Source organism: Sturnira hondurensis, unplaced genomic scaffold (assembly GCF_014824575.4).
Source record: "Sturnira hondurensis isolate 20B ecotype Veracruz unplaced genomic scaffold, ASM1482457v3 Scaffold0006713, whole genome shotgun sequence".
NCBI lineage: Eukaryota > Metazoa > Chordata > Mammalia > Chiroptera > Phyllostomidae > Sturnira > Sturnira hondurensis.
In genome coordinates this window covers 3,271,979-3,295,961 of record NW_028079344.1, presented here as the reverse complement: position 1 = coordinate 3,295,961, position 23,983 = coordinate 3,271,979, and the positions used below count along the sequence as shown (strand labels likewise).

General features: G+C 43.3%; 1 protein-coding gene across 2 annotated transcripts in view; it reads left to right on the top strand.

Annotated features, from left to right (window-relative positions):
• Positions 1-23,983, top strand: part of LAMA1 (laminin subunit alpha 1) — a 152,566-nt gene that overhangs the window by 56,367 nt on the left and 72,216 nt on the right. For both annotated transcript variants that reach the window (XM_037050331.1, XM_037050330.1), the window contains exons 7-19: positions 285-402; positions 1,339-1,517; positions 2,222-2,327; positions 4,887-5,047; positions 5,924-6,064; positions 7,254-7,442; positions 9,054-9,155; positions 10,151-10,362; positions 11,147-11,258; positions 13,308-13,418; positions 19,532-19,659; positions 21,083-21,169; positions 21,879-22,090. In XM_037050331.1, coding sequence (XP_036906226.1) covers positions 285-402; positions 1,339-1,517; positions 2,222-2,327; positions 4,887-5,047; positions 5,924-6,064; positions 7,254-7,442; positions 9,054-9,155; positions 10,151-10,362; positions 11,147-11,258; positions 13,308-13,418; positions 19,532-19,659; positions 21,083-21,169; positions 21,879-22,090 — 1,858 coding nt within the window. The remainder of the gene's footprint in view (positions 1-284; positions 403-1,338; positions 1,518-2,221; positions 2,328-4,886; positions 5,048-5,923; positions 6,065-7,253; positions 7,443-9,053; positions 9,156-10,150; positions 10,363-11,146; positions 11,259-13,307; positions 13,419-19,531; positions 19,660-21,082; positions 21,170-21,878; positions 22,091-23,983) is intronic.

Genomic DNA, 23,983 nt, shown 5'->3' with positions numbered 1-23,983 from the left:
AAATTGGAGTTTTCAAACCCTGAAAGTCAGTGTCTCTATTTAGAAAAGCTTTTGTTAGTTAACCCATATTTCAGTTTTGCTTTATTCTTCCTCACTTTTTGTTTATCACCAGGTCATATGTGTATGTTTTGTTCTGAAAATTAGATGCCAACTTGCTTTGGTATAGCTGTATATCCTTAGTTGTAAAGCCTTGCTATGTATTTGACTCTGAGAGATTTCCTTTAAAATAAAATGAGGGAAAATATGTTGGTTTCCAGAGGCAATTTTGTATCCCCATTGTCTAGAAACTACAGTGTCAGTGTGAGCATAACACCTGTGGAGAGAGCTGCAGCAGGTGCTGCCCTGGGTACCATCAGCAGCCCTGGAGACCAGGAACCATCTCTTCTGGCAACGTGTGTGAAGGTAAGTCCTCTGGGAGTGGGAAGGATGTGGAGATTCCCCCCCTCTTAGTATGCTTAGATTTATGGTGTCTTAACAATAGTTGTAATTAATAGATATCTTTTTTTGAGGTAATTAAGGAGATACCTTTTTCTTAGGTATTTATTTAAAACTGCAAATTACTTCAATAAAATTCAAACTATTGAGACCTAAATGTATTTTTATGGATTTGATATTTTATCTGAGATTTCCTTTCTCATAGATTAATGTATCCTCTATTAATTTGGATTTAATTTTTAAATAGGCAATACAGTCACAAAATTCTAAAATCTAACAATATATACAAGTACATAATAAAAGCATTACTTCCTCTCTATATCCATCTTTTCCACTTTTTATTATTTCCTAGTATGTTGTTCCTAAAACTTTTATGCAAATAAAACATGTATTGACACACTTCTAAACCTCACAGTTCATACACACAACCTGATGTACTATGAGTACCATTCTACATGCGTCGTTTTTATACTTAACAATACATCTTGAAAGAAAATCCTTTTTATATTGGCAATATGAAATGGTGTTTTTAAAAACAGTAGTATGGAATTCCATTAAATATGAATGTAACATAATTAAAACAGCTACCAATTTCTGGGTATTTTGGTTGTTACCAGGCTTTTAACCTAAGCAATGGTGCAGTGATTAACCCTGTATATGTCTTTGAGAAGTGTGCAAGGACTTCTGCAAGAGATGGATTGATGGGTCAGGTGACAATGCACATTCATGATTCTGATAGCTATTTCTGATTGCCCTCCATAAGGTTGTCCGTGTCCTATTAAAATGCTTTTTTTCTATAACTTTAAGTTAATTTATAATCATAGAAACTTACCTCTGAAAGAAAAGGTTTTCTTTATCTAGGACAACATATATATTAATCTGGATGTTAAAACATTCTTCTAGAATGTAATTGCCATAATAAAGCGAATGACTGTTACTATGATGAACGTGTTGCAAAAGAGAAGAAAAGTTTGAATATGGCTGGACAGCACCATGGAGGAGGGGTTTGCATAAATTGCCTGCAGAACACCATGGGAATCAATTGTGAAACCTGTGTCGATGGATATTACAGACCACACGAAGTAAGGGTGTTTCTTTGCCATAGCTGAGCTTCCTTGCCTTCCTAGAGTGGAAAAGAAACTTCGCCAAATGTCAACCTCAGTGTTAGAGACTCGTTTCCTTTTGTAATATCTTATTTATATTCTCATTACACTAGTAGTGTTTTTCAGATATTGATTTCCTTCTCTATCTGTCCTGTATTTTTGCTCAGATTAGGGTGGCCACTCATTGTTATTTAACATGAATTTGAGGGCCCCTTGGCTGTGTGGTCTCTGAGTTTTGTAGTAAGGTCAGTGCTGAGAGTCAGCCAGTAACTGAAACAGCTATATCTTGACCATAGGAAGTGCTCAGTCAGTCACCATTTGGCTTGATGTGCAGTTGCTACACAAATCCCTGCAGTCGTCTGGTGATAGGCAACTAGACACACGCACTCTTAGAAGGGATGGTCTTATATGGCTCTGAGGGATAGCAGAGTTGGGGGGTGGCAGTGATAATGTGGATGGCACTTTGGTACTGAAACTAGCTGCTGTCACCATCAAAAAAAGGTTTGGGACTTTCTAGCTCAAGTTCACCTTATCTTCCTGAGACCTACATCTCCTGGGTACACAAATCATTATCATAGTCACATCCTGGACAAAAATTCAACACCTCGTCATTGGTTTTATTGTTGATTTTGTTGTTGTTATTATTTCTGGTAAGATTATCCAGAACAACCCCTTCCTTTCAGGTGTCTCCTTATGAGGACAACCCTTGCCACCCCTGTGTCTGTGACCCTTTCGGGTCCCTTAGTTCTGTCTGTATTAAGGATGTTCTCCATTCTGACTTACACAAAGGTAAGTCATGCTTATCATTGATTTCTTTTCATTTTTTCTGTCTTTCTTTTTTGTGGAAGATTGGTATCTAGTGGAACTATTACCATTGTGTAACAATTCAGTGCTATGATTTACTATTGGTTTGTTTGTTCAGCAAACTTTTATCAAGTAAGGGCCATGTCCCAGGCAGTTTTCTACAACCTAGGAACATGTGCTTGGACAAGAGGGTCCAGATCCCTGCTCACAGACACACTTGACCAAACACGGGCATGTTGTGTGACATAATGCCAGGCAGGCAGGAGCACTACAGGCATAAAGCAAAACCGGAGATCATGGTTGACATGAGTGTGGAGATGGCAATGCTGGAGTGACGAAATGACATTTGAGAGGTTAACTGAGGCACTTGATGAAGGATGCAATGAGGCTTATGTATAAAGTCATATGTGGAACACAGTAAGTAGCAATCACTTTACTTAGCTCTCACAAGACATAGGGCTTTTGCATACTTCTTACCTGCAAACCAGGCAAATCTTCCAGGTAACTTTGTAAATGTCAGTGTTCTTTTGTTTCAAAAACTGGCCAATGGATTTGCAAATATCTAAGTATCCTGAGTAGGTTTCATCTGTTCCAAGACTTTTGTGACCCCTCAAACCCTCAGTGCCTAGCAGTTAAAATGGATATTGACCAGCAGGAAAGAAAGCACCAACCATGGGGCCCCCTGGGAATGTGGCGGGTAAATTACACATTTGAATTGATTCTTAACTGCCATTGTTAGCAAGAGATGATGATGATGATAATGACAATGAGCCTTGACTGGGTTCATTTAAAAATATATGTATCATTTTAACTTTCAACCATAGCATATAGAAATCACAGAGCCCATTTTGCAGGCAGGGAAACTATGTCTGAGCAGTGAAGAAACCTGGCTCCGGTTACACAACCATAGAGCTTCAGTGCCGACATTAAAGCCGAGATAGTGCTTGTTACCCTTTGCCATTTGCCTCTGTGCTGTCGACAGAAAGAACATTCAAACCTGTGGAGAATTTTTGTGAGTTTATTTGGGCCAAACTGACAACTATTGCCGGGAAACAAAACCTCAACAAGTTAAGATAATGCTCCAGGGAATGGCAGTGTTGCCCCTTACTTCACATACCACTATCAAAGGAGGGGGTGAGGTGTGAGGGGGTGACCTTCAAATCCATTGGTGAGAGATTAGGGAGGCGGGAGGAAGCAAAGCACAGAAACCTCTGGAACTGGATAAAAAGTAAAATGATAGACATATTTTTATATAGGTGGTTACAGGACAGTAGCAGTCAACAATGAACATGATAACAGTAACAATGAGGGGATTTGTGGTCTCCCCCTGGTGCAGTGTGGGGTGGAGAAATTTGACATTCCAAAGGTATGTTATCTTAGATGCCAAAAGACAACAGATAGGCTCAGTTAAGCTAAAGTTTGACGTTTGTCAGGGAAAAATACCAACCTACTACATGACTACCTGCCATGAACTGCTTTGAGTTAGACAGTTTGAATTTCATACCATCCTATGTGGTTATTTTAGGTGTCTGAGTTTGTTAGATTGTCACACTGGTCACCCTTGAGCTTGGCAGGTTTTGCATGTGGCCCCTTGTCTTCCACAGTGCTTAAAAACAAATGACGCCCCCCATGCCCCAAAACTTTATATTGTGATATTATTCACTGTCATACAGAAGAGTACACCCATTTAATGTATACGTTGTGTTTGGGCATATTCGTGGGTGCAACCATCACCCCAATCTAACATTGGTGCTTTTTCATTACCCCGAAAAGAAAGCTTTACGCATGGGCAGCCCCTCCCTGTTTCCCTCCACCCTAGGCGGTCACTGATCTACTTTCTCTCTATGCATTTGCTTATTCTAAACATTTCATGTAAATAGAATTATACAATAGGTGGTCCTTTGTGACGGGCTTATTCCATGTAGCATGTCCTCCAGGTGCATCTGTGTTGCACTGTGAATCAGTCCTTCAGTCTTTTTTGTTGCTGAGTGATAGACATGCCATTGTACGCATTTACATATCCACCCATCAGCTGATGAACATTTGGGTTGTCCAGACTTTCTGCTGTTATGAACACTGCTGCTTCAAACATGCACACACTGTGGTTTGGTGGACGTGTGTTTCCATCTTTCTTGAATAAATATTTAGGGGTGACCTTGCTGGGTCATGGGGTGATTATATGCTTACCATTTTAAAAAGTGCCCACTGGTTTTCCAAAGCTGCTGCACCATTTTACGTTCCCACCAGCCTCTGTGTTTTCTTCTCTGTTTCCTTTCTTTAACCCAGGGGTTGACAAATTATGGTCCCTGGAGCATGTGACAGCCCCTGTTTTTGTAAATAAACTTCAATTGGAAGAGAGCTATGCCCATCAGTTTATGTACTATCTGTGGCTGTTTTCAGCAATAGCAGCAGAGCTGAACACAACAAGACTGGCCAAAAAGCCTGAAATATTACTCTCTGGCCCTTCACAGATGCAGTTTGCTGGCCTCTGCTTTAAACACCTTTCCCCTTCTTGTTGGGTCATTGCCGTTCTTTTCTTCCCAGGGAAATGGCCAGGTCAGTGTCCATGCAAAGAAGGTTACACAGGAGAAAAATGTGATCGCTGCAAGTTTGGCTACAGAGGTTACCCAGCCTGTGTCCGCTGTGACTGTGGCCCAGCAGGCAGCGTGAATGAGGACCCATGCGCAGAGCCTTGCCTCTGTAAGGTACGTCTAGAGGTTACAGCTGGCATTGCCTGTCCTCTGAGGCTTCCTGGAAAGGGAGAGCACTCCATCAGCTCACGTGATCAGCCCCTTGGCAGAGCAGCCAAGTTTAAACTCAACTCCCACTGCCTACACACCTTCCTGAGAAGCATGACATTTTGTCACCATGAAGTGGCCCTAGTACCTGTTCTTGGACTTAGATGGGCACCTGGTTTTCCTTTTGGTGCTTTCTGGGCAATGGCCATGTTTTCCAGATGTATTTCTGTTATTCCCGGGTGGAACCAAGCACTGCATTTCTTAGGCCTTGAATATCACCTCTTCTGTGACATTATTTTTCAGCTTTATGTTTGCAGGAAAACACTAACTTTCTAAGAATACTAAAAGAAGGTGACCAGGGGGGTGTTTTATTTGTCTATCTGATATTAATAACCATTTTCCTGCAAGTATAAGGACCTCCAGTTATATTTTATGTGCTATTGCCATGTGAGCCAGCTCAGCACATGTGACATAAGTCTGAAGATAATCTTGAGCATTTATAAACAATGCAAACAATCACACAGCCCTATTCAGTTTTAAAATGTTTGAAAGAGCAGCAGAGATGGAAGATTTAAAACAAAATAATAAAAAAGTGCACCTAAATATAATGACCTAGCCCTAAGATCTTTAGCCTCATTCTTGATAACAAAAATCATGTGACAAATATTTCAAACTGTTGGTTCTGGAAATATTGACATGTGGCTTCACATTTATTCTGAGTGTTTTTGTGTTTATGTTTTGTTCCAAATTGCCGGACACCTTTCTTTAAAATATCATGTTAACATGATTTTCATTACGTCTACCTACTGGCTTCAAAAGCTAACCTTTTACTCTAACTTGCAGGAAAATGTTGAGGGGAAACATTGTGATCGCTGCAAGCCAGGATTTTATAACTTGAATGAAGGAAACCCCGAGGGCTGCTCTGAGTGTTTCTGCTTTGGCGTTTCTGACGTCTGCGACAGCCTTTCCTGGCCCGTCAGTCAGGTGCGGGTGCCTTCCAGGAGCCAGGACTTAATGACCGCCCCTTAAATGAGCTTTCTAGAAGTAGTGTGACGAAGCCACAAGGCCAAGTTTCCCCTGTGATGCCGCTCTCAGTCGTCTGGAATGACTGTGGGCATGAATCAAAGGCAGCCCCTGCTGAAGTGTTGCCTGTTTCTTTCTAGGTCGTGTGTTTGTCCCCTCATACATTTCCCTATCAACAGAGATTGCGGTATTGTAGAATGCAACGTGTTCGATGTGTTCTGTGGGGAAGTGCGCCCAGCTGGGGGGTCAGCTCTCCACACTGGTCTCAGGCCAGGAAGCACACCAAGACAGGGAGACCGTGCTGAGTTTTCCAGCTCGAAGAAGCTGGAGAGGGTGGGAGCGGCAGCAGGTGGCACAGGGATTATGAGGGCAGGCAAAATGTCCCAGGTTGTTTTAGGAATGAGGAGTTCTGGGGAACGACTAGGCGGGGGCTGCCGAGTGGTGATGAACAGGGACAAAATGTGGTGGCTCGAGGTGAAGGAGGAGCAGCAGGGTGGAGGACTTGCCCATGGTAACCACCGCTCCGCCCCATGCCCCACCTCAGGGACCTGTATCACCAGCGTTGCCTGGGGATGGGTGTGCTATGCACCGAATCTCCTTCCCCCTCCTCCTTCCCTGCCCTCAGGATGGTGAGGAGTGGGGCAGTCTGGGGAAGGGGGCGAGGGAACTGAGCAGTACTTGAGAATGGAGGTGAGTACCTATCTGTGATCACTTGTCACCTCTAAGTAGATGACAAATTGGGAGGATGGAATCTAGAGTCTATTATTATACACTTTTCAGCATTTGGCTAAAAAGCAGGGGTGACAATGAAGGAGAAGTCATACTTAGCCAAAGACATTTTATTCAATATATTTATTAAGTGGTTTGCTATGTTTTAATCTAAAAAGTACGTTTGTGATCTTCACTCCTCTGCTCCCCTATTTGTTTATACTTGGTTTGGATTTGAGGGATGTGTGGCTTGTTCTCAGGTTTTCTGGCCCTTTGACAAGTACAAGGGTCACAGGTCCTGAGGTTCTATGGGCACCGTGTGTTAACTGCATCCCTAGCTAAGTTCCTGGGTCTCTCTTCATTGTGAACACATTAGCTCCAACCTGGGTGAAACCTAAGGTGACTTCTTCAAATTCTAAAATTCTGGGACCCTTTTTTTAAGGTGAAGGATATGTCTGGGTGGCTGGTCACCGACTTGGTCAGTCCAAACAAGATCCCATCTCAGCGCGATGCATTGGGCGGACGTCACCAAATGCATTGGGTGGACGTCAGCATCAACAGCACGGCGGTCATGCAGCGGCTCGCTTCCAAGTACTACTGGTCGGCTCCGGAGGCCTATCTCGGAAATAAGGTACTTCCGGTGATGGTGTCTTCGACGGAGATCGCAGAGCGCATTAAAAAAGAACTTCCGTTGGCATTTTAAGTAGTCTTACTGGTCACTTGGATGTTTGACAGAAAATCGTGCAGCATCCACCCACACACGACTCACACGATCGTTTTATCTTTGTTTCACCTTTTGTCACATACAGCATGAAAACGGGAACTTCGTTCCTGGGCCCATCGCAGGCAGTCTGTTGTGTGACATCCGTCCGGAAACGGACCTCCTACTTGCCTCTGGGTCACTTGGGTCCTAGTGAAGTTTCAGGCATGGTCCTGTCCATTTAGTTAGCTATGTGCTTATCCTGGCCTGGCCTTCCGCGGACACTTGGAAAGGTTGTGCACAGGGACTGTGGCACTGTCCCTGGGTTCATTATCATGGTGACTGTGACTCACAGAAAGTTCCCATCTAGGAACACAGAATCCTTTCCATTTTTTAAAAGATTTTATTTATGAGAGAAAGGAAGGGAGAGAGGAAGAGAGGGATAGAAACATAGATCAGTTGCCTCCTTCATGCTCCCAACTGGGAACCTGGCCCACAAGCAAGACACACACACCCTGACCAGGAATCAAACTGGGGACCTTCCGGTTCACAGGCTGGTGCTCAGTCCACTGAGCCTCACCAGGCGGGGCACAGTCCTTTCCATTTTAAGAAAATGCCAAAGGGTGATTCTGCAAAGTACATAGTTGGTTAATGTGATTTAACTTTTCCCCTCTGTGACTTAGCCTCTTTTCCCTAGTTACAACACTGCTCTCCAGATTCTGATTAATCTGAAAATATATTCAGTGGAATCTCACTCAATAACAATAGCTCTCTACTCATCTCTCTCGTGACTTTGGTTTGTTTTCATATAGTGATGTTTTCTTAGTAATGTAAATCTTATAGCCTGGGAAATTTCTAGTTAATTTGATGATTACATTTTAATTTTATAGATCATTTTATATATGTTTAAGTAGTGTTTATTTTTGAAAATGGTTATTTCCCCATCAAGTTATAATCATAAAATATATTTTCTATTCATAATATGACCATATCACCAAAAGTCAGTATTTTTTGTGTATTTTTAGAGTGTTTTTGTTTGTTTTTTTAATCTCATGAAATCACCTCTCTAATTTATGGTATAAAGATTGGATTGTGAACATTTCATCATTGTAACGTACCTGGAAAAAATAAAATATCTATATTACATCAAAGAATATCTAATCAGGAAGAAAAACCTTTAGTTCTTTTTTTAGCTGATTGAACATGTCTTTTATCATTCTCCTACAAACTCCTCACCCCCTAGAGTATTTAAATGAAATAAATGTCTATTTTTATATGATTAGCAGGCATTTATAGTAATTTACCTTGGGACCTCCAAGGAGTACTAAATATTCACATAATATGCTTGCTTTTTACTGCCTTTAATATGAGGAGTTCATGTCCCTTTAATATGAGGAGTTTTGTGTCCCCTCTGTGTCCCTGCACATCAGGGCCACTCAGGCCCCTGAGAGCTGGCGGTTTCCAGGTGGCTCTTGCAACCACGCCCTCTTGCCGAGGGGCTCTGATCCTGCCCCGGTGCTCACTCCCTCTTCAACTTTCCAGCTGACAGCGTTCGGGGGCTTCCTGAAGTACACAGTGTCTTATGATGTTCCAGTGGAGACAGTGGACGGGGACCTCACGTCTCATGCTGACGTTATCATTAAGGTAATCGCTTTTACCTTGCTTTGCTAGGGAGCTCGGGAGCTGAGAGGGGTGACAGTTTTCTGGTGCAAAGTGGCTAATAAGTGAGGCCATGGCAGCAAGGAGCTCACAGCCAAGTGGCTATTTAGCAGTGATTCACCTCCTCTGGGTACCAAGAGCCCGAGTGTGAGAATTCTGTCTTTGGGCCCATTTCTGGGCAGCACCTGTCACTCTTCCCTTGATCCTGCAGCTGACCAATGTTGTCACAATTTAAAGGTAGATGAGATTTCGTTCTAACATTGGAACTGCCTTTCTGCCCCTTCAAGTCCCCCTACCCCTCCTGCCACGTTGCCTCCCCGAATGAATGGTTAGGCGGCAGTGCCTCATGTGGGGACAGGAGGTACGTTGCCATCTCTATCCTCAGTCTTCACCCCTCCTGTCCCTGGTCCCTTTATCCTCACCCCTCCTCTCCTCTGTCACAAAAAGCCCCGGTTCCGCCTCACCCGGAAGGATTCCCGGAGAGGTAAGAAACTATTCCAGGTCTTGTCTGCAGTGTCTGCGCTCTGCTCATGTTTCCTCCAATAGCCCCGATCTGTCTCCAACCCACAGCAACTGCAAACTACGAGCTAGATGCATATTTTGTTAGCAGCCATTTTTAATTTTTAACAGAAAATTTCACAGTAATTGTAAGAAAACCTAGAGGTATATTTATTTACTTTCTCTACTTTTGTTCTTCAGCTAAAGCTTGGTTGCTTTGAGGAAAACTGTGGGCCAAAACATGATCTCGGTTCTTTTCTGACGTCCCAGCAAAGGAGGTGGCTTTTAGATTTACTATTCACATCCCTCTGAGAGGAACACAGTAAAACATCTCTGATTGTTCTGGACCAAGGGTTATAGACCCCATTACACAAGAACCTGTGCACAAATGAAAAGCTGTGTTGCTGAATACAAAATTTGCTTTCATTACTTGATCATAAAGTTGAATTACAAACACATGTCCTCTTGTTTTGAAATGTCAGGGAAATGGACTCACTTTAAGCACCCAGGCTGAGGGCCTGACATTGCAACCCCACGAAGAGCACTTTAATGCGGTGAGACTCCTGCCTGAGAACTTCCGAGATTTTAATAACAAAAGGGAGATAGATCGAGATCAGCTGATGACGGTCCTTGCCAATGTGACCCATCTCTTGATCAGAGCCAACTACAATTCTGCGAAAATGGCCCTTTTCAGGTACATATTGAAAGGGAGGGAATACTTACAGTGAGCTTACTTTGCTCTTGTCATTGTTTATTATTATATATTTTAAGCTTAGTATATTTTACTCAATTATTTGAAGGACACAGCTAGTAGAACTGGCTGCCTTAACATTATTGTTATTACTATAATTTTATTGAAGACATAAGAATAGTTGTCTCTGTATTAGATCCAAATGCATCTGGTAAGAGAGAGACCTGATGTCAGGATCAGAAACTGTCAGGGCAGTTTTCTGAGAAATACCTGGTGAGTTCACGGTTGCCTGGACCACAGTGCATCTGGTTTCTACCCTCCTGATGTTAGTGGTCTTATATTTTGCACATTCCTCCTAAGCTAATGTGTCTGTCCTTAGTAATTTTATTACTTTGAGAATGTCAGTTTCTGGCACTGCTAGGCTAAGCATAAACATTGAATGCAGATAAAACAAATGTAGAATTGTACATTTAAGGATAATTTCTCCATATTAGAGCTGAGACAGTTGAACGTGTTAATTTTTCTGAAGTGCTTCAACTTGGAATGAGTGGCATTGATTTTTCCCACAACCGTCTTTAGGTGGCAGCATGTCTTTGCACTAAATGTCGGAGGTGTTTCCAGGGAGTAACGACAGCTCCAGAAAGTGCATATGAAAATCTTCAGTTACTTAATAACAAAAAACATCACATCATTGCTTTGTTTGAGTTTGTCTTGTTTTAAGAATTTGTCCTCATGTGAGATGTTATTTGTGAGTAACTCACACAGTGACCCCTGTCTCGATGTGTAGGTTGGACTCCGTCTCTCTGGATACAGCCAGCCCTAATGCCATAGACCTGGCACTGGCCACGGAAGTGGAGCTCTGCGAGTGTCCCCCAGGCTACGCAGGGGTCTCCTGCGAGGTAACACTCCTCCCGTCCCACGGTCTTCCGTCCTTTTCCTTTTTAAGGGAGGAAAAATGCATTGAAGGTGATACAGTAATATACACTTGAATTTTAAATGTGGAAACCCAGTGCGCCTACACTTTAGACTTCTAGGGACTGTTGGGTAGTGGAAGCCACAGTGTTTGAAGAACTGTGGTTCCTCTACCAGGGGCGCCACTCTGAGCTCTTTCTGTGTGTTACCTCATTTAACCCTGACAAAACCACAGCAGGCAGGCGCTCCTAATGCTTTCTGTTCTTCAGACTGAGGAACTGAGGCACAAAGAGATTAAGTAACTTGACCAAGGTCACATGGCTAGAAGGTGGTCAAATCAGAATTTGAACTTCATTCGTCTGGTAAGCACCACGTGATCCTGACTCTCATTGTTTACGACTGACTGTAATTATGAACATCTGTCATCGGTTGTGATTTCTTGGCAATTTTTATAAAGTGAGAACATTGAACCCTTAATTGTTTTTATGAGTATTAATTATAAACTTTGTTGTTAATAAGTTGGCATAATGCCTCTTGGTGTTACTATTTAACTAAATATTTCTATTTTAAATATTTTTATGTTTTTTTAAGCAATGAACTTTTATTTAGATCTCGAACATTTATTTTTAGGCCCAGCAAATGTTAGTAGGTCCTAATCCTTGAGTGTGAAATTCTTAATAGATAAACAACTCTAATGCCACCTCATGGTACGTGGCATACCTGAATAGGCGAGCCTACAGCCTGCAGGCCAGTAGAATCATGGAAGTAGAAACTGAGGCCAGCTCCACCAGGAGGGGGCAGCAGTGAACAAATGCTGCTGGATATCCAGTCCTGGGCTTTGGAGGGAAATTTGCAATGTGCATGGGCTGATGACTGAAGTAAGAACAAGAAGCTTAATACACGTTCTCAAGTGTATTTGTTAGGCAGAAGAAATTATTTACTCAGACTCTTACTCAGAAGCTGATTTAAAAATCAGGAATGGACGTTTTGGTAGCACTGGAGCCACCCCACAGAGCTCCAGGCAGCTCTGCCCAGGGCCCATCTGCAGACAAGGGGAATGTGTCTGTGTAGAAGTGTTAAGGAACTTTCCCAAGGTCACTGTGAATGAATGCATTTATATATTACCTGTAGAATGAAAATACTCCTTAAGAATCCTTATAATAATAACAAATCCACACCCCCTCCTACCATGCCCCTTGCAAGCATGTGCTGGCCTCCAAATCAATTGTTCCCCAGTCCACACTCTCCACATGTTTCCTGTCTGCTGTAGCCCTGGGCAGGCTGTGCACATGGGTCCTGGAGGTGCACGCACCTGGCTTTGAACCACTCCACTGGCGCAATGGGCACATTGTCTAACTGCTCTGTGTGCCAGATGCCATATCTATAAAATAGAGGTAATACTCCTCAAGGGTGATACAAGGACTAAATTAATGTCTGTGTCTGGAGTGGTTCTCTGTGCCTCAGAGACAGGGAGTGGCATCCTTGGGTGCCCACATTGCCTGTCTGGTGCTCAGACCCCCCCGAAGCACACCTATAATGTTTGCTCAGTTAAAGTGGTGTAGTTTGACTCAGGCACGCATTTGAACACTTTGGTAGCAACATTTAGTGAATTTTAAGCAAAAGAAAAAAATAAAGTTGAGAGAAAAAATCCTCTGATAGAAACACTGTGTGTTGTGACATGATTTCTAACATTATTGCAGTGGAATATCATGAAGGTGTCTTCTGACTCATTAAGTTTTTATGTACATGCTTCTACCTTCAGAAAGAAATGAGGAACTGGAATATGGTGATGGTAGCATAACTTGGTAAATTTACTAAATATGTCTTTGAATGGTATTCTTAAATCGGATGCATTTGTAGAGGCACGTGAATGATGCCTTGATAAAGATGTTTGGGGAAAATAAGAAAAAAGAAAAGACATTAGTTTCCCTTTCATGGACAACTGAGCAGTGTGTGTTTTTAACATGCTGGGAAGATGTGTGTGTCGTGGACAAAGGTACCTTCAGCAGCACGGGTCACCTGGCCTTCTTTTGCAGTCCTGCCTCTCTGGCTATTACCGTGTGGATGGAATACTCTTTGGAGGAATTTGTCAGCCCTGTGAATGCCATGGCCATGCAGCTGAGTGTGATATTCACGGCGTTTGCCTTGTGAGTCTTTCCCAAACCTTGAGCGATGTACCCCCATCCCAAAGTCAACTGCTGTACAGAAGTTTTGGGGTTTTTTTTTAAATGATTCCTCCACAGGAGAATGTCTCTGCCCTTGAAGACCCCAAAGGAAATCTGCAAATTTAAGTTCATGTCATAAAATGTTTCCTGATTTTTCCCTTTTGGGGAGGTAAATACATGCATTGGTGACAGTGAAAAAGGAATATATAACTTCAATGTGGGTTTTTATTAAAACAATGAAAAGTAATGCTTTACTTTGCAAGATTATAAAGCCATAAAAAGCCATATAAAGTTAGACAATGTTGCCCATTGATTAAATGAAAAGGATCAGATATTTTAAATGCAAGTACAAGGAGTTTTAAACATTATATTGCATGATATATAAGGAAAGGGACAATAAAACTAATATTTGCTTGTAGAATATTTAATGCTTTATAGCTGTTAGCTCAGATCAGCTCTTTGAACAAGCATTTCTTTTGTGCAGTATGAACTGAAACAGGGCTTAACAAATATGTAGTTAGTCTCGAGAATGAACTTTGGGCAGATACAGCGCTAGACCTGCTTTTTAACTTCAGTCAGGAATTCTTTTAGGCTCTTGTGTCTGGTAACCAGGCCACACTCTTGAATTTTAGTGGATTTGCTCCTCATAAAGGGAGTGAGCGCATGTGTTAATTAGCTGAACTCCACCCATCCTACAGGGATGTGTTCCCGCTCTTTCCAAAGAGATTGATTGATTCCCAGGGCAAGGGAACATTAATTATCTGAACCACGGAGGAGATCTTGGCAAGATGCCAGGGAAGGCTTTCTCTCTCCAGAGCCTAATTTTTCTTTATTCTGAAAGTAAAGCATTCATTTTGTTCTCTTGTTCAATTTTTTGTTCTGTAAATAACGCAGCAATAGAGCAGCGTGAGGTGATGGTTTGCACAGACTCGGTCCTGTAGGGTCAGTTTCCTCAGCTTGATGAGGTTGCTGCCCTGGGAGCATCTCTCCCTTTGCCATCAGGGTTTGCAAGGTGAGCCTCGGGAGGCCTTTGCCCGTGTTGGCGGTGGTCAGCAGGTGGTGGTTGTGCCACCTGTGTCTCTAGCTACAGGCAGGCTAAAAGAGTGTTTGCACATGCCTCTGGTAATATGTATTTACAACGATGTAAACTCACATGCAAGTGGAAATGCTAAATAGCAACTGCTTGAAAGCTTTAATGACAATAAGTGATAATTTTTATAGTGTTAAAATTTTTTGAAATAATTTTGAGTTTACAAAAGAGTTACAAAAACAGAGTCCCTGGGTAACCTTCACCCTGCTTCTCCTAATACAACTTGCATAACCATAGTAGTTATCAAAACGAAGGAATTAACACTGGCACAGCCCCACCAACTAAACTAGTGACTTCATCCGGATGTCATCAGTAGTTCCTCTCATGTCCCCTTTCCTTCAAACACAGGATCCCGCACGGCATTCATTCTTCTCACCTTCTTCAATCTGTGACAGTTTCTGGTCTTTCCTTGTCTCTCGTGACTGGTGCTTTTGAAAAGTGCCGGACCGTCTGTGCAGTGTTCCTCAGCTGGGGCTGGTCTCTTCTCTCATGATTAGGCTGAGGTTATGCAGTTTGGGTGGGTAGACATGGAGGGGATGTGCCATGAGTGCCCCCATTAGGGTTCATGGGTCACCGTCTTCTCCTGTGCATGTTAGCCGGGGTCACTCAAATAGGGTGGTGTCTGCAAGAATTTCCCACTGTAATTTTCCTTTTTTAAATAATAAATATTTGAAGAAGCAAAAATAATAAAAATTTGGATCGACATATCGATATTGAAACTTGGTAGTATTATTTGTCTGTTTAATCTAACTTAGCTTTTTTCTATTTTTTAAAAGAAACCTTAGTTCTGCTTTTTGTACAACTGTGTATAGCCTTGGCCTTGTAGTTAGCTATCTGGCTTCCAGAATTTAACTTTTTATTTATAGTTTATTAGAGAGCAGTTTCCATTTGTTCTTAGTGCTCCTATTTGTTTTTTCATGAGATTTTATTCTTTAAGAGCAGTTTGAGGTTCACAGCAACATAAGGAGGAACAGAGGTTGTCCATATACATCCTGCCCGCACACCCTCCCACACCCAGCCCCCACCACCCAGTGCTGCTGTGCACAGTCCCTGTGCCCACACTGACACCTAACCATCACCTGAGGCCCACAGTTTACTTCACGCTTAGCCGTTTCTCTGAGGTCTCTCTATTCTTAGGCAAAAGAGAAGCCAATTTTTTGTTGCCTTGCGAAGAAAGGAGCATAAAATGCAGTTGTGCATGTCTTGGGCCCTCATGTTTTTCCTTTCCACTCAAGAGACAATGTTTTCACCCTGGCTGGTGTGGCTCAGTGGATTGAGCACTGGCCTGCGAACTAAAGGGTCACGGGTTCGATTCCTAATTAGGGCACATGCCTGGGTTGCGGGCCAGGTTCCTAGTAGGGGGCACTCAAGAGGTAACCACACATTGATGTTTCTCCCCCTCTCTTTCTTCCTCCCTAAAAGTAAACAAAGAAAATATTTGAAAAAGAAACAATGTCTCCCACCACAAAGTTGTTGAGGCTTCCATCCTTCATACAGCAGATTGACCAGCAGAGATGGTCACTTAGAGGGCCACACTGCGAAAACACTGGAACAAACCCTCCTCAGGTTCTTTTACAAAACTATATAATAGTTTTCCCAAAGAGAGAGAAGACCCCATATGGCCCTTTGAGCAAAAAGAATGTATCACAGATATTTTGCAATTGTACATAATTAAGTATACTTTAATGAAACTAGTTATTTTATATAATACTTTCAGGGCAGCCATATAGCTGCCTACCAAGGCCAGTTGCATTTTTAATTATTTGCATTAATTATCAAAACCAGGGTTATAGGGGAATGGGGAGACAAAAAGAATCTAAGACATTGCTACCAAAATATCATCTGAGGACCAGTAGCATGGATGTCATCTGGGAACTTTTTTTGGGAATGCAGATTTTCAGGCCCCTCTCAGACCTCCAAATCAGAATCAGTGTTTAATATAGGTGATTTGTTTGCACATTCCAGTTAGGAAGCTCTGGTCTAGGACAACCCTAAATGAAACTTGTGAAACCCTGGTACAAAAGGATGTAATACAAGTGTGTATAGTCCCCAGTTTTAGTATATGGGAAAACTTTTATCAACCTCAGGAATTGTTGAAAAGAATATAGTTCAGAAACTGGACACATTTAAATCGTTGGATGGAGAACATCCAATAGATGCTTGTAAAATGAGCACTTCTAAGAGAAAGGGTGTAAAAGGAAATGGAGCAGGCTGAACACTGGGCGAGAGGCAATGAGAGGAGAGGATCCACAGTTGGGACTCGGGGGGAGAACAGGCAAACGTGGGTAGAGGTCATAGGAGGAAGCACTGGATGGCACCGGCACAGGGTGGGGCCGATGGGGAGGCCTGGGGAGGCAAGGCTGTGCAGAATAGTGCTGGGTTCCCGAGCCATGAAACTGCCCAGGCGTTCAGCAGCGCCCTCAGCTGGTGTGGCCATCTCCTTTCTCCTGCACACCTCTGTCCCCCTAACTCAGGGTGGTTTCACTATCTGAAGAGATGTTTTAAATGAGGAAAATAAGTTGTTTACTTTTATCTATGTATTTCCCATTTTTGTTGCTCTTCATTCCTTGAAATAAACCCAAATTTCATCTGGATCATGCACCTGCCACCTGAAGAAGAGTTTCATTGTTTCTCCAGTGCAAGTCTGATGGCCAACAATTTCTCTTATCTTTCTTTTATCTGAAAAAGGTTTTCTTTTCTAAAAAAGCATACTTTATTGATTATGCTATTATAGTTGTCCCAATTTTCCCCCTTTGCCTCCCTCCACCCCAAACCCTCATTCCCTTCAGCAATCCCCCGCTTAGTCCCTGTCCATGGGTCATGCATGTAAGTTCTTTGGCTTCTCCATTTCCTATTCTATTTTTAGCCTCCCCCTGTTTTGTACCTACCAACTATACTTCTTAATCTCTGCACCTTCCCCCTCAGGCTCCCCCTGATAACCCTCCAGATGATCCCTATACCCATGATTCTGTTCCTGCGTTGGTGGTTTGCTCAGGTTTTCTTATTTTAGATTCAGTTGTAGATGTGAATTTGTTGCCATGTTAATGTTCATCATTCTGATCTTCTTATTCTTAGATAAGTTCCTTTAACATTTCTTATAATAGTGGCTTGGTGATGATGAACTGCTTTCGTTTTAGCTTGTCTGGGAAGCACTTTATCTGCCCTTCCATTCTAAATGATAGCTTTGCTATAGAGAGTAATCTAGGTTGTAGGTCCTTGCTTTTCATCACTTTGAATACTTCTTGCCAGTCCCTTCTAGCCCGAAAAGTGCCTTTTGAGAAATTAATTGACAGTCTTATGGAAACTCCTTTGTAGGTAACTCTCTGCTTCTCTCTGGATGCTTTTTAGATTCTCTCTTTATCTTTGATCTTTCATATTTTAATTATGACATGTCTTGCTGTGGTCCTCTTTAGGTCTAATTTGTTTAGTATTCTCTGTGTTTCCTGGACTTGTGTGTCTATATCCTTCACCAAACTGGTAAAGTTTTCTTTCATTATTTTTTCAGATAAGTTTTTGGTTTCTTCACCTTCCTCTTCTTCTGGCATCCCTGTGATTCAGATGTTCGTACGTTTGGAGATGTCTCAGAGGCTCCTTAGTGTAGCTTTGTTTTTCTGAATTATTTTTTTCCTTGCTGTTCTGACTGAATGCTTTTTTTCCCTTATGTTCTAAATTGTTGATTTGATTCTCAGCTTCATCCCTTCTGCTGTTGGTTCCCTGTAGAGTTTTCTTTATTTCATTTCATGTAACCTTCGTTTCTGCATCACCGTGGATGCTTCTCACCCAAACAATACTGATGCTGATGCCTGTAGAAGGAGGGTTCTCCATCTCTCTTCCCCCAATTTTACCAGTTGGTACACACCATTCCTCTATAGGCAAGAGCCCTCTCTCCTCATGATATGTCTATTTATTTACCTGCCTGTTTTCTGTCTAGGCTCATGCATTTCAGATTTCCCCAGACTTAGACAGTGTGAGCATATCCAGTAGTTTTTGATTCCATAATGAATATTGTTTGGTGAATATTATTATATTGTTGAGATTGTTGAGTTTTTAGATTTTGTTGCTTTCTTTTTTGGAGTTTTCTAAATCATTTTTTAAAATTAATGTTCAAATACAATTGTCTCCATTTTCCCACCACCACTTTCCCCCATCCCACCCACCCCCACTTCCTTAAAGGACTTGGAAATTTGTTTTGGTCCGCAGTTCTTGTAGTTTAGCGTGATTGTTCAAGGTTTCATTTAGAAATGTTGTCCAGTGTTTGTTTTTATAGCCTTTACTCTATGGATGGTGTAGTTCTGCTAGGAACTACTTTTCCTTCTGGGGTTTCCACCAAATGTGCTGGGTGTTTGCTAGGGTCTCCCCACACTCACTGCTGAGAATTCTTGTGTCTCCAAGCTCTGTGCAAGTTCTGAGTTTTTCAGCTTATAGGCCACCTGTCTTTCTTTGGCCTCAAGAATTTGTATTCCACACACAAGCAGCTTAGTATTCAGGAGCTATTTGGAGGGGTCTCCTATGTAGCTTTCTGGAACTCTTATTCTCAGAAGTTCCAGCCCTCTGCCAAAATTCCAGCAGGTTCTGCCTCCCCAAACTCTGGTCTCTGTCTCCTCAACTCAGTAAGAACCCCCACTCTGCCCCAAAGCATTTCCAGGCAGAAGGCCCTGTAATCAGAGGCCTCGTCCTCCAGCCCGGTTCTCTCAGTCACAGGCCTGCTGTTGTTCAGGGCCTGAAAGCCATTACTTGACAGACTTTGTCCCTGTTCTCTCGTTGTTTCCCGCAAAAGGGCAAGAATGGTGTTGGCTACTCTGAGGTGGTCAGAAATGAAAGCTCTTCCATTTACACAAACTAAAAATTTTGCTAGTTAATCTGGCAACAGGCAACCCCTCCTATAAGACTGTCATGGCTTTGTGTTTTATCTTTTTTTTACTTGTACCTCAAGCTGTTTTTAGATGAACCTGAGAATCCTGTACAGAACCCAGAGCTGAGTCTTCTTTTCATGCATGTGTCCTAGGCTTGTGGACACAACACGACCGGGGACCACTGTGAGCAGTGCCTGCCCGGCTTCTATGGGCTGCCTGTCCGAGGGACACCCGGGGACTGCCAGCCGTGTGCCTGCCCGCTCTCCTCAGCCTCCAACAAGTAAGCCTGGCCTTTGCTTGATGTGATCAGGATTTCCATGCAGATGTGTCCCGGTGCCTTCAGAACAACTCTGTGTGCAAGAAGAGTGTGGATTTTGCCCAGCAGTAATTAATAAGGATTTTAAATGGAGGAATGGATTCTCTTTTATAAAAAAGAAAGTTTGGTGCATTAGGTTATGTAAGGAAAGTTGTGTGATGGCAAGGATACTTACATACTTTTTTTTCCTTTTGGTCTATAGCTGGTCATTGGTTCTGTCACAAGTATGTATTGTGTGCCTGCCACTGGGGTAGGAGGTATAAGGGGATACAGAGATGAATAAAACATGTTCCTGGGCTTTAAAGTGTTTTACATAATGACCAAAATATTCAGCCTTTAAAAGAGCTAAATTCACTTAACTGGTTCCACAAGTACTTATTGCATGTCTGCTGTATCCTGGGTACCATGGTAGGTGCTCGAAGTATCAGACTTCATCCAGGGCTGCCAGCCCTGGAACCCACAGTGTGGTCAGGACCACAGTGGAGGAATGTCCACTGCCTGATGGGAACCTGCCAGGAGTGATTCTGTGGAAGCTCTTGATCTGAGACTTGAAGGATGAGAAGGAATTTGAAGGCAGCAGAGAAGGGCATCCCAAGCAGGAGGACTGAGTAGCTCAGTCCGAGGCGTGGTAGCTCAAGCATGTCCTGTTTGAGGGTGCAGATGGTCCAGGAACACAGCAGGGAGGGGAGGTGCTGGGGACAGTCACATGCAAGGCCTCGTGTGTCATGCTGGGCCTGTGTCTCCTGCAAGCCACTCTCTCACTGGTTTGCCCTTTAGTGCCTCCTCCACCTTCACCCAAAGAATTCCCCCATGGGGATTTCAGCGTATAAACAAACACAATCAGGACTACTGTGCTGAAACTGTGAGGGACTCTCATCCACCCCCACATCTCCCTTCACAGGCCTCCCCAAGGCTCAGGAATAGGATGAAGGGACCCTGGTGAGCAGAGAGGTTCTTTGGGAAAAGGTGATTTTGGGAAGTGTGTAAGTGAGCTCGCTTTTGGCCAAGGTGGCCTGGGCTCTGAGGCGGGCAGACCAGTGCCAAGGAACCCAGAGGAGAGGAACTCTCCCAGAGGAGAGGCCTCCAGAGGCAGGCCTCCTGGAGGAGGTGACAGCTGAGCTGGGCATTGGGGATCCATCCGGTGAACCCTGGCAGAGAGGGGGAGAAGTGCACTCTGGGTTGAAAGGTGAGCAGGAGCTGGGAGTAGAGAGTGTCCAGTGCCTCCGTGGGGTGCGTTGTGAGGCCAGGGGACTTGGGTTCTGGGCTAAGGATTAAGGATCCAGTGAAAGTTTGTAGGGATAAGAGTGGTAGAAATTAAACACTTACACTGTTTAAAAATTCTACACCTCTCACTGGAAAATTATACTCACTTCTAACATTTTGACAGTTTCAGCCCCAGCTGCCACCTGGATGACGCAGAAGAAGTGGTCTGTGACCAGTGTGCCCTGGGGTACTCTGGAATTTGGTGTGAGAGGTACGCTGTGTTGCTCAGCTGTTTCCCGAAAGTTGCATCTAAAAAATTACTTTAATATAATTTCTATGTGTTTATTTTTAAATAGGTAGTTAAGTGTGGTTTTAGAGTTTGGGTATGTAATTATTATTTCATATAATTATAGAGAAAAGCCAGTATGTCGATTTAAAATTTAATGTTGGAACTGCCTGAGAAGCTTTTGAGAATAGTGTTTGAGCTCCTTGAACTAATATGTGTTCTCATCAATAACAACGCGAATCAGCAAGGAGTTGGTGTTTACTGTTCATACACTTACATATCCCATCACACCGAACAGTTCCATCCGGGAGGGATGGCTTGATTAATAGCTGTCTTCTGGATCCCGCAAGCTTGTGTTGTCTGTTCCCGTGTCACATGTAAGTCTCCGTGCCACTTCTGGCTACAGTCCATAGGACAGGGTGACATCCCTGGGTGCTTGGGCACGCATCCAGCTGGCCTGGGGCCGGCTGCACACGCCCCTGGATTTACGGCTCATTTTGAAGCACCCCTCAGTCTTCTCAGTGAGTGAAGGAAGTCTGTGAGTGCCCGAGCTCGGAGTTACATTCCTTCCACAGTAAATCTTACGTAACAAGAGTCAGTCTGATGGATTGACTATTCAGAGAACCCCTGGGTGGTGGAGTAATGTCTAGAGAAATTGCATTTATCTGGATCCCTCTTTCAATCTTTTATGCAGATGTGCTGATGGTTACTATGGAAACCCGACAGTGCCTGGGGAATCCTGTGTTCCCTGTAACTGCAGTGGGAATGTTGACCCCTTGGAGGCTGGCCACTGTGACTCTGTCACTGGAGAATGTCTGAGGTGCATTGGGAACACGGATGGCGCCCATTGTGAGAGGTGTGCTGACGGGTTCTACGGGGACGCTGTGACCGCTAAAAACTGCCAGGGTGAGCGTATGGGTTGTGAAGTCTCTGTCCATTTACCTACAGGTGTCAAAAAATGCCGCAGTACCTTTGCCTGAGTGGTTCTAGTGTTAACGCTGGGTGTAGACCCAAGACCTGAGCCGTCCTGTCTACCTTAGGTTAGCTTGATCAGTTACTCACCTAAAAACGGTGCACGTTTCCATCTGAAGTAAAAGCAGGACTTTACAAAGTACAGGGCAATGCTCCCAGGGACGGCGATGAAGGGAAAGTTATGCTCAAAGCCTGTCAGGTTTCTGAGGGAGATTCTGTGGGGTTCCACGGAGGAGATGGGATTGCAAGATGCAGCGTGGGAAATAAGGGCACTTGAGCCCTGGAAGCTGCCATGTCTGCAGTGGTCTGTGCCTGGCCCTGCCTTGCTCTGCGGGTCCTTGGAATTATGGATCAGGTGGAATCACTCACTGAGGAAAGTAAATTTTCCTCTGCCCCCATTGCAAGAATCAAAGCCTAAGGGCCAATATAGGTACTTTTTGTAAAGTTTTTGAAGGAATGAAATATTTAAAATGTGAATTATAAATTTGGGGGAAAACTTCCTATAAATGCGGAAGGCCTACAACGCCATGGTAACATGGAGACACAAGAGGGTGCTAGCGTCACAGGAAAGACACTTTTACTGGCTCCTGCCAGGAGATCCACAAGGTTTCACAGCCTGGGCCAGGCCCCTGATCTTCTGCAGTGCGGCCACCTTGCCAGGTAATCACATCATATTTGTGATACCTCCTGTTTTTATAAGGCTTCAAAGCTCATGGAATACTTTTACAACTCTTGTGTCATTTCTTTTCATCTTTACTGTAAACCTTGATGAACTATTTCTTAGTGTGTTGCTCATTTGTTAAGTATCTGTTACTTCCTATGCACTGTTGGAAGTACTGTGATCGGACTTGGAAATGTATGGTTCAAGTCTAAGGGACTCTGTGGGGCTGCCTCTACTTGTCTCAAGCATGGCCCTGGGGTGATTAGGGTAAGTGGATAGTGGGATGTCAGATCCCAACAAAGAAGGTTCTGGATTGGTCAGTTTGCATAGGAAAGGCGTGGCAGCTATTCACTTTCTGTAGGAATTGAAGAGTCATAGGAAGGATAGTCTCTCCAGAGTCTGCAAGGTCCCAGAAGTCAAAGCATCAGAAATGCAAGAAACATAAAGGCATGCCTGATACAAAGAGTTAGCAGAGTTCAACATTTGGCCACAGGAATGGACAGAGCAGGAACAGGCAGCAGTGAGTGGGGCCCACAGCACTCCATCGCCCTCTGCAGGCGCCAACAGCATCAGTCTGCGGGCACCAGAGAAAACCTCTGGTGACGAAGGGGCCCGGTGCTCCGCTTCTCAGCCCAGGAGACGGAATTCCTTCTGACTTCCTGTTCCCAGCGCCTTGCAGCTCCGCCCGTCACCGTCACCGCAGTGCGCTGCTGCTGCTGCTGCACAATGCGCCGGAGCTGCAGATGCCTTGCCCTTTTCCTTTCCTTTCACACCATTGCACCACGTGACCGGAATGGAGTATTTTCAGAGTCCAAGCACTCATGATATTGTGTCAGTGAGAATATTAAATACTTTAAATTAAGCGCATATTGACAGCTGTGGGATGAATATCAATTTATCATTTCTCATACCCATTAAACTGCATCACTTTGAAAAGATGGTGGATTATGTGGCGTTAATCATCAACATTATAACTGTAAATAAAACCAAAAAGTCTGGTCTGAAGTTAAGTCTATTGGAGCTACAAATGACTCATGTGTTAGAGCAAGGAAATATTTTTCATTAAATTATGAAATACAGTATTTATCTAGATTGGTATAACTGAGCTTTAAAGTAGTAATAAATATAGGCATAATTGGGGTGAGAGCAAATGACTAGTTTGGTTC